The sequence below is a fragment of the Suricata suricatta genome, chromosome 17 (genome assembly GCF_006229205.1).
Source record: "Suricata suricatta isolate VVHF042 chromosome 17, meerkat_22Aug2017_6uvM2_HiC, whole genome shotgun sequence".
In the NCBI taxonomy this organism is placed as follows: domain Eukaryota; kingdom Metazoa; phylum Chordata; class Mammalia; order Carnivora; family Herpestidae; genus Suricata; species Suricata suricatta.
In genome coordinates, this window is record NC_043716.1 from 38,335,192 (window position 1) to 38,345,159 (window position 9,968).

The 9,968-nt window shown below is 49.8% G+C and overlaps 1 protein-coding gene across 1 annotated transcript; it reads right to left on the minus strand.

The window, feature by feature from the left end:
* Window positions 1-936: 936 nt before the first annotated feature.
* Window positions 937-7,438, minus strand: KRT9 (keratin 9). The gene is made up of 10 exons (XM_029929039.1): window positions 6,782-7,438; window positions 5,202-5,284; window positions 4,926-5,082; window positions 4,489-4,650; window positions 3,656-3,781; window positions 3,307-3,530; window positions 2,826-2,932; window positions 2,370-2,678; window positions 2,193-2,327; window positions 937-1,222 (listed from the first exon to the last, which is right to left on the minus strand). Exons 1-10 carry the CDS (start codon window positions 7,436-7,438, stop codon window positions 1,203-1,205), a joined length of 1,980 nt encoding a protein of 659 aa, XP_029784899.1. The 3' UTR covers window positions 937-1,202.
* Between the last annotated feature and the right edge of the window lie 2,530 nt (window positions 7,439-9,968).

Sequence of the window (9,968 nt, forward strand, 5' to 3'; positions counted from 1 at the left end):
CCCGTTCATGCTCTGTCTCTTTCTCTCAATAATAAATAAACGTAAAAAAATTTTTTAAATGTGCAACTGTGATAATATCTGGAACATAAGCTGAGGAGCTGTCCATCCCTAGTCAGGACAAGGAATTGTGTATCAGGCCCAGTCTGGATCTTTGGAGAACACTGTTGGTTGGTGTCTTGTACAATATCCCTTACTCTGCCTTGAAGCACTTTATTTGTGCTATATTTTTCACCCTCTGTGAAATCTTCCAAAGCAAAACCACATTGTCTTTGTCTTCTTTCCCTCTGTACCTGACATATGACCTGCTAATAGACTACAGCAGGTTGTTGGCAAAAACTGGCCTCAGTCATATATCCATGTCCTTGCCCTGTGACTTTGTAGCTCCTCCCATCCAGAAGAGTCTATTTTCCTTGCTTTTGAATCTGGCCAAGGCTGGGTGTTGCTTTGGAAAATAGGATACAGCCAGAGTGACTCTCTGAGCCCAAGCCTCAAAGGGCCTTATACGCTTTGGCTCACTATCTTGGCCTTGGCATTATTAGCACCATGCTCTAACCAACTGAGCTAACCGGCCACACACTTGGCTTACTATCTCAGGACACTTGCTTGAGCTAGCCAGTTGGAGGATGAGAGATATTACCCTCAGCACCCCTGAACAGCAGATAGCTTCCCAGAAGCAGAGCCACTAGCCAAATTACAGCTGGCCACAGATGCTTGAAGGAAAATAGAACTGCCCAGTCTAAACTACCAACTACAAAGTCATGAGCTAAATAAATGATTATTATTTTAAGCCACTAATTTGTGGGTTGCTTTGTTACAAGCAAAAGTCAACTGACAGAAAACCTAACCAACACTTTTCAAAATGGATTCAGCTGATTCTCCCTTCACCTCCTTTCTGCCCCTTCTTAATCCCAAAGGACAAATGAGTCAAAGTCCAAGTTTGATTTGCAATAGGAAAGCTTTACTTGGAAGTTGAGATCAGGCAGGGAATGGGATCACCCCCAGACCATACAGTGGAAGAGAGGTCTCTGCAACCCTCCCAGGGAAGGGAGCCAATGGACAGCCAGAGGCACACATGCCCACTCAGGCCAGTCCCAAATGAGCCCCAGGTCTCGTTGCCAGCCATCCTTGATGTCAGAAGACAATAAGCAGGCTTTCTCAGGGGGCTGCCTGTCTGGGGAATACTCGGCTGGGGCGGGCCAGCTCTAGTATCGACTCTGGTAGCCTGTGGAGAGAGGGAAGGGAGGTAAAGGTGAGAAGGGAGGACTTAGACACAAGACAGAGAGACTGGGACTTAGAAAAAGATAGGCATACTGGGAGAGAGAAGACCGGAGCTCAAAGACTTGGAAGGATCTTGGGGTCCCAGTGGCCCCCATCCAATTCCTAAAGCTCTCCTGCAGTAACCCTGACTGGTACTCTTCTATTTCTGAGGATGAAGTTTTGTGAACCTGGCCCTTCCTCCATTCAATAGCTTTATTAGTAAATTCTTGGATATTGAGGCAAGGATGGCCCAGTCCCCGCCCATACATGCACATCCATGGCCCTGCAGTACCACCTGATGCACAAAACCACAGCAGACACCCTAGACAAGGACAGCTTCCATGCACCTCAAGTCTTCTCTGAGCTAAACATCTTAGCTTCTCTGAGCTAAAACCCAGACTTTTACTTACAATTTCATATAATTCATAAAATTCAACATGCACAAGGGGAAACTTTCTCCGACCTAGAGACCACTTTACCGTGTGACTGTCCTACATTATGTTCAGTGTATGCCCCTTTAGACAGTTGCACCATATAACTGACTTGTATGAGCCAACCACTGACTACAATCCCTGAACCTCTTTTCTACCTGAACTGTTGTCACTCCAGGTCTTCCCATCCTCGTGATGATGAAAAGTACTGGCTGTGGAGACCTACAGAGCTGAGTGCCTCATTTATTAGTTGTATGACCTTGAATAACCTACTTCTCTTTTCTGAACCTCATTTTCCTAGCCTCACCCAAAGGTCTGTCAAAATTAATGATAATAAAGAAACAAGGGCAAACCTATAGCACCTTACTAGAGACCTCCCTAAAATCTAGTTCTGTTCAGAGTATGTATTCCCCAGAGAAGCCCAAAGATACTCAGGAAGGGGTGGTGCCATGACAGCTTAACACCTGTGTTTCCCTGGCCCCATGAGCTGGAGTTGTCCCTTACCTTGTATATCATCACATTCACCAGATTTTGAGGAAGAGGACTGGGACTGAGATGGTCTTCCATTTCCTCCTCCGTAGCTGCCACCACTTCCTCCTCTGGATCCACTTCCTCCCCCGTAGCTGCCACCACTTCCTCCTCTGGATCCACTTCCTTCTTCACAGCTGCCACCACTTCCACCTCTGGATCCACTTCCTCCCCCGTAGCTGCCACCACTTCCTCCTCTGGATCCACTTCCTTCTTCACAGCTGCCACCACTTCCTCCTCCAGATCCACTTCCTCCTCCGTAGCCACCACCACTTCCTCCCCTGCCTCCACTTCCTCCTCCAGAACTACTTCCTCCACCATAGCTGCCACCACTTCCTCCACCATAGCTGCCGCCACTTCCTCCTCCAGAACTACTTCTTCCACCATAGCTGCTGCCACTTCCTCCTCCAGAACTACTTCCTCCACCATAGCTGCCGCCACTTCCTCCCCTGCCTCTACTTCCTCCTCCAGAACTACTTCCTCCACCATAGCTGCCACCACTTTCTCCACCATAGCTGCCCCCACTTCCTCCTCCAGAACTACTTCCTCCACCATAGCTGCCTCCACTTCCTCCTCCATGTCTGCCTCCACTTCCTCTTCCATGGCTACCTCCACCTCCTCCCCAGGATCCTCTTCCATGACTGCCTCCACTTCCACCATGATATCCACTTCCTCTGCCACCTCCAGAGTGACTTTGTCCAGATTCATGAGATTCACTGAGAATGAAAGATAACAAGGAAAGAAAATGAGAGACCCCACTACATATATAAAGATGGGCCTGAACAGAGTCAAGATCCAAATGTGAATCTTCTTGAGTTTCCTTCTGCAAGCTAGAGGACAGGCTTGGCTGGCACCCCAGCTGGAAAGGAGAGGCTCCCGCTCCCTAGAACAAGGAGTAGTCCCTTCTCTCATTGTTACCAACCTCCTTTCCCAAAGCCCAGATGCCCTGAGACTCCACAGAATGAAGAACTCCTCAACCCATCAGATCCTGTGTACAGGAACTTTCCCAGCTGCCTCAATCCAGAAAGACAGTTTTAGTGTCAGGGGCTTATAAGTTTCTAGGGATTCCAGAGAATCCTGGGGCACCTACTAGTCCTCCTGGCCACCCTGAAGGAGGCTGCGGTAAATGTTAATTTCCTGCTCCAGCTGTGTCTTGATGCTGAGCAGAAGGCTGTATTCCTGATTCTGGCACTCGGTCTCTTCCCGGATCTCAGCGAGCTGAGCCTCCAGGCTACTGATCTGCTTCTGAATCTGCTGTAGCTGGCCACAGTAGCGGTTCTTGGTGTCTTCCAAGGACTTCTCCAGAGCCGATTTCTAGGGGACACAAGGAGGCTATAAGAGGGATGCTACATCATAGCTTCTCCCCTTCCCACTCCTGGGGATCACACCAAGCCTTCTGTGCTTCACTCTGGTAGAGGGTCTAGAGCAGAACTACCAACCTTGCTGAGCTGAGACTGCAGCTCAACCTCCATCTCCCGGACGCTGTGCCGGAGCTGGGTCACCTCCTTGTTGTTGGACTCCATCTCCTGGCCACTATTCCTCACCTCCTGCTCCATCTGACTCATCTGAAAACCCAAGAGCTCAGTGAGAACCAGGCTGGACCAGAGGTTGCAGCCCCACTCACTGGGACCTTTGTTTCCAAGACCAAGAGTGAGCCAAAACCAAAGACATGTCATCCTGAGTTCTGGGTCTGCTAGCCAGCCATGGTAATCCAATTCTCTCAACTTAACATTCCCTCTCAGCAGAGCTCCAAGATACTTCACACTTGTCCCCAAACCACCTTTCTAACCTCATTTCAAACTGACCCCCAAATACATACACACACACACACACACACACACACACACACACACACAATACAGACCATGACCTCATGTGCAAGGGTCATGTGCTAGGCACTGAAGGCCCAGGGAGAAAGGGAGTCATCAGAGAGCTCGGCGTGGTATAAGAGGCACACCATGTACCTCTACTAGGGTCTGATAGCATGTAGCCTTATATCAGTTGTTCATGCTCTGCCTTTGTTTACACATATAATAAACTGTGAGCTTCTTGAGGGCAGCAATCTTTTTGGCTCATCTCTGAGACATCAGGACTTCACATAAAACTGTCACTGACAAGTCCCTCAATAATCATATTTGTGGGCAATGACTGCAGCTGTATGGAAGACAGATGAACTGAGAGACAGAGGGGTGGGAGGAGAGAGTGATGGGGTAGAGGAATGGGAAGATGTATGGAAGAAGAAAAGGTTGAATGGGCAGCCCACTCTGCTCACCTGAGTCTCATATTGCTCTTCGATGTCCCTACGGTTCTTAGCACTGATCCGCTCATACTCCTCGCGCATGGAATTGAGGATCTTGGTGAGATCTTTGCTAGGAGCAGCGTTCATCTCCACACTGACATCCCCAAAGTTCTGCCCACTCAACTGGCTCATCTCCTGATGGGGATGAAGGGTATATGAGGTCAAGGGGTAGGATCCTCTCCACCACCTTTTAGCCCTCCCTGTCTGCTTCCCCAAAGGTACAAAAAAGAGGCACAGTTGGGAAGGCAAAACCCAACCACCACCATAGGCACTGCTAAGGAGGCACTGGGAGTGTCCTCAAAAGTCAGTGAGAGGGTGTCTCCCAGGCAATGCCCCATAGCTGTCCCCCATTGTCTCTGTGCTTCTGTTCCTTCCTCTCCTTAATAAGCCATAAGTAGCGAGGACCGTACATCCTCATGATTCTTCTTGAGGGAAATCAGTTCCTCCTGCAGAGACTCAAACTGCATCTCCAGGTCAGACTTTTGCATGGTCAGATCATCCAGCATCTTCCACGAGCCATTGATGTCAGCCTCCACTGATCCTCGTATTTGGCTTTCCATCTCAAACCTGCAGACGAGCCATGGGTAGAGAATGAGCAAGAAGGCACAAGTCCCTACTGGGACCTTCAGAGCACTAGGGGGTGGAGAAAGATTGATGATAGCAGAGGGAGTGGCAGCCAGACTCACTTCATCCTGAAGTCTTCCAATGTCATGCAAGTGTTGTCAAGATCCAAGAGAGTCTTATTGTTGTCCACTGTGGTGCCCTGAATCTAAAAAAGGAGGAGATGGTGTTGAACCCATGCCCCCTTGCTATGACCCACTGGTGGGAGGGCATGAGGCCATGCAAAGCCATAAGAAAGGATAGCCCCATCCAGGAAGATGCTTAAAATGTAGGAGAAGCTTCCAACAGCTGGTACATGGCACATACCCCTCACAGACTTCAGCAAGGATGTTGAGTGTGGTGTTCATTCATTCATTCATTCATTTCATTCAACAAATATTTGAAGATCTACTACAAAAGACACTGTGGGATTTAGAGATCAATGAGATATTGCTCTTCAGTGAGCCCACAGTCAACTACCACATCCGAAGTATCCTAGAAATGCTCAAGGAAAGGAGAGATAACATGGCTGTGGGAGATCAAGAAAGACTTTGGGGAGGAGGTGGTGATTGAATTGGTCCCTGAAGAATAGCTAAGATTGTTATTGTGAATAAATAGATGGGAGAGGTTTGGGGTAGGAGAAGCAGGACATCCAGTAGCTATTCATCAGAAGTTGTGAAGGTAAGGGGAACAGGTGGAAACAGCAAATTAGCTAGACTGTGAGCTCCTCAAGAACAGAGACCAAGTCAGGCACATCACTTTGTCTGCCAAGCACAACACTGAAGCAGTCATTCACTAGACTGAGTGGATGAATAAACAGATAGATAGACATGTGGATGGATGGATGGGTAAGTGGGTATATAGATGGATGGGTGGCAGGAGGATGAGTAGATAAGGGAAGGAGGGGAGTATGGAAAAGTAGATAGATTACTTCCATCCCCAGAGTTCTAGATCCTCTTCATCACTTAGACAACTAGCATATGTATCTGGGTCCAACGAAACCAGAAAGATCAAGACAGGCCCCTATAGGAGCCCAGGAGAAGTAAGAAGGAAGAAAATAGAAAGTTCTAAATTGTTAGAGTAAGAGGAGAGACATGCACAGATTACCTCCTATCTTGAGCTGTATGATCTGCTCCAAACAGGATTTTTTTTTTTCATATGATAACAGGGACCTAACAGCTGGCCTGCCCATCCCCTGCATTAAATCTGTAGGAGAACAGGTCCAGAGAGGGCATCAGGTCTCCCAAGGTCACACAGTGAATTGTTGGTGGGCCCAGGACCGCATCACTGGCTCCCAAGACAGTGCCTCCATCTCTATGCTCCCTCCACGCTGCCTCTTCATTCCCAACTTGGGGCCAGGTCAAGAGGAGACCTCCTCAACCAGTCCAAGGCTCACCATGCTAATCTAAGCCTGTCCCCTCTTCTTCCCAGACTCTGAAAGTTGACAACACAAGGATGAAAGCTCAAAGTCCCAGCCTTGTGCCATCAAGAACCAAACACAGCTTCTTCTGATGAAAGCTTAAAGTTTTTAAAAGATGGATTCCCTGACTATTGTCTAAGCCTGGAGTTTGGCATCTTACCTTTTTGAAAGACAAAGCAGGTGAGTGTGTGTGTATGTGTGTGTGAGACAGAGATCAGGAGAGAAGATCAGAGTTTCTCCACCTACCTGGTTCTGGAGGTCTTCAATGGTGTCATAGTAGGAGGAGTAATCCTTGTGGAAGACCCTGGGTCCCTCTTTGTTATACCACTCCTGGATCTTAGTCTCCAGTTTACAGTTGGCTTCCTCCAGTGCCTGCACTTTATCCAAGTAGGAGGCCAGCCGGGAATTGAGGTTCTGCATGGTGGTCTTCTCATCAGCGCCCAGAATACCACCAGCACCACTATCAAAGTCACCGCCAAAGCCCCCGGATCCCCCAAAGCCTCCTCCAGAACCACCACCAAAACCTCCAGAACCACCACCAAAACCAAAGCCTCCCCCAGATCCACCCCCGAAGCCCATGGAGCTTCCAAAGCCCACTCCAGAGCCTCCCTGAAAGCCCCCTCCAGAAACACCACTGAAGCCCCTGAAGCCTCCACCAAAACTACCAGCACTAAAACCACCCCTAGACGCTCCACCGTAGCTGGAGCCAAAACTGCCACCACCTCCCCTCCCACAGGCTCCAGAGCGCCCTGCTCCATAGCCACTGGAAGAGCTGAATCGGCCCCCTCCTCCAGCGGCCCCTGAGGAGCTAATGCGGCTGAATGAGGACATCATGCTGGCCCCACTGCCCCCGCCACCCCTGGAGCTGCCCTGGCTCTGGTAGGAGAATTGTCTGCAGCTCATGGCTGGCCCTGCTGCAGCTTGTGGGATAGGAAGCAGTCGTCAGAGTGCTGCTGGCTCCCCAGTGCAGGGTACAGAGCTGTCCCCAAGGCTTCCTACTTATACCCCCAGCTGAAGGTGGCACGCCTGGGTGTGCCCTCTGTCGGCACCAGCCTCCCTCCACAGACCTGAAGGAGGTCTGCGATCAGGACACAGCAGCGCTGCCCCGGACTCAGCGTCTTTCGGTGACTCCCCCGGAGGCAGCCCAGCCTCTCTCCATTGTGTGGGGTAATTTGGTGATATTAGGCTGTCAGGGGCACCATAAATCAGCTCTGCTGCCAAGGGGGTGACCTAGATCCTGGAGTTTGGTCTCCAGCTGGCCCCACAGCAGGTCTGAGACTTAGCCCCTCTGGAGTAGGGACTCTTAGGAGTAGACTTGTCTCCCCCATTAATGGTTATCACTGTCTGCACCCCTCCCTGCTCCCACCTTGTGCCCCCTGTGGGTGAGCTAGGACTGGGGGACCCTGGGGTCATCCTAGAGGATGAGGGAAGCACAGCCCCAGCCCACAGAGAGCTGCCAATGAGAGTGGGAAGCCCAGCCCCTGCCCCCACGGAACCCCAGTCTGATGAGGAACCCGGTCCTTGCTCTCAGAGACTCCAGTCTGATGAAGGAGGCAAAAGACACGGGAGAAAGACCAAGATGGTGACAAAGCAGCATGTCCACCAGCGCTCAGAAATAGCAAGCAGTGTTCGCACAAAGGACGCGGGGAGAAAGACTGAATAAATACAGCGGTACTGAAGCTGGCTGACCTTGGAGCAGGAGCACAAGGGCCTCCACTGTCCTGGTCCTTCAGCGGGGCCCAGCAGTGGGTATGGAATTGACCTTGGGTTACTGCCTACCCCGTACTGAGCCCTGAGGGATACAGAGATGGGTGACATTCTGTCCAGCCCCCCTGGAATGTTCAAGCCCCTGCTCCTGGCAGAAAGTCAGGTTGTGGTGAGCAAAGCCAGGAGACAGGGGTGAGAAAGGCAGTGGGCTCTGGTGCCCGACTACCTGAGTGAACCCCAGCTGCCCGCTCGCTAGCTGCGTGACGTGTGACTCTGCCAAGTTATATAAGTACTCAGTGCCTCCGTTCTCTCCTCTGTAAAAGGATAATGTTAATGGTGTGTCCATCTCCTAGGAAGAGACACAGGAGAAGGGCTCCAGATATGGTTTGGCCGTCTCTGATCATCCAACCCCAGAGGCCCCCGGGGCTCTGCCCCCTCCTGGATCATCACGATCAAGTCGCAGCAGCTCTCCCTGCCTCATTCAGTTCTGACTTCTCCTCTGGGTAAGGTGGTCTTTCCCAACCTAACCACGGTTCTCCACCCACTTCCCTTCACCCCCAAGAGAAGATCCACAGTCTTGACATTCTTGGCCCGTGCCAATCTTTCCGTTCCAGCCTGATCTGCTGCCATTCCCCAGACCCCCTAACCAAATCATGCAACGCTCCCAAACACCCTTCAAACCTCAGATAATGCTCAGGGCTTTCAGTTTGCTCCAATCCAAATATCCCTATGTCTTTTCAACCCAGGGACTCCTACTCATCGCTGGAGAACCATCTAGGTGCCCCCTCCTCCAGGAAGCCCTCCTGCATTCTCTCCTTCTGGCTTTGCATTTTGCTCCAGTGCAGTTTTCCACGCTTGCATATCTTGTACTTGTCCTGGTGCCCAGCACCATATCTCGTCCAAGTAGGATCCCAACACATATGGAATAAAGGAAGGACAGCTGGTCATTCCAGTTAGGAGGTGCTAAGAGCTGAAAGAGAAATAAAGGTGAAAAGAGAGAGGCCAGGGTGGTCAGCAACAGCTTCTGGAAAAAGCAATGACCTCTGCACTGTAAAAGGTGCGTAGGGTCATAAAGGACCCGTGTTTCTTGAGATGCTTTTAGGCAATGCACAGAGACTCTGTTAAATAATACAGTCACACGGTGAGAAAACCCCTTTTTCTATTTTTCAATTTTTTGATCAGTCAAGGAGAAAAATCTCAGTTGGACCCTAGAACCTCTTCAACACCCCTCTGTAATTGCTAATCGCTGTTTAACAGATCAAAGCTGGCCATGGGCTTAGAACCTTCAGGAAGCAACAATATCTAGTTAGGAGTTAAGTATTGATTTATATCATTTCCTTCCATTTCTGGCAAGTGATTCAGATTTTCATTTTTTGATAGTAACAGAGTAATATAGGATTTCCTTCATAAACATGTATTTGTTGAGAGCTGGGGCACCTGGGTGACTCAGTGGTTGAGTGTCCAACTCTTAATTTCAGCTCAGGTCATAAATCCAGAGTTGTGGGTTTGAGCCCCAAGTCAGGCTCCATGCTTAGCATGGAGCCTGCTTGGGATTTTCTCTCTCTCTCTCTCTCTCTCTCTCTCTCTCTCTCTCTCTCTCTGTCTTGCTTATACACTCTCTTTTCTTTCTTTCTCTAAAATTAAAAAAATGAGGGATGCCTGCATGACTCAGTTGGTTAAACCTCCGACTTTGACTCAGGTCATGATCTTAGAGCTCATGGGTTCA

Excerpts from the sequence above, each read along its gene's own strand:
- KRT9 (XM_029929039.1), bottom strand. The coding sequence starts at position 7,438 with ATGAGCTGCAGACAATTCTCCTACCAGAGCCAGGGCAGCTCCAGGGGT. Across the intron at positions 5,083-5,201 it reads TTGGAAGACTTCAGGATGAA|GTTTGAGATGGAAAGCCAAA; the intron begins GTGAGTCTGGCT and ends GCTCGTCTGCAG. Across the intron at positions 3,531-3,655 it reads TGCAGTCTCAGCTCAGCAAG|AAATCGGCTCTGGAGAAGTC; the intron begins GTTGGTAGTTCT and ends TGTGTCCCCTAG.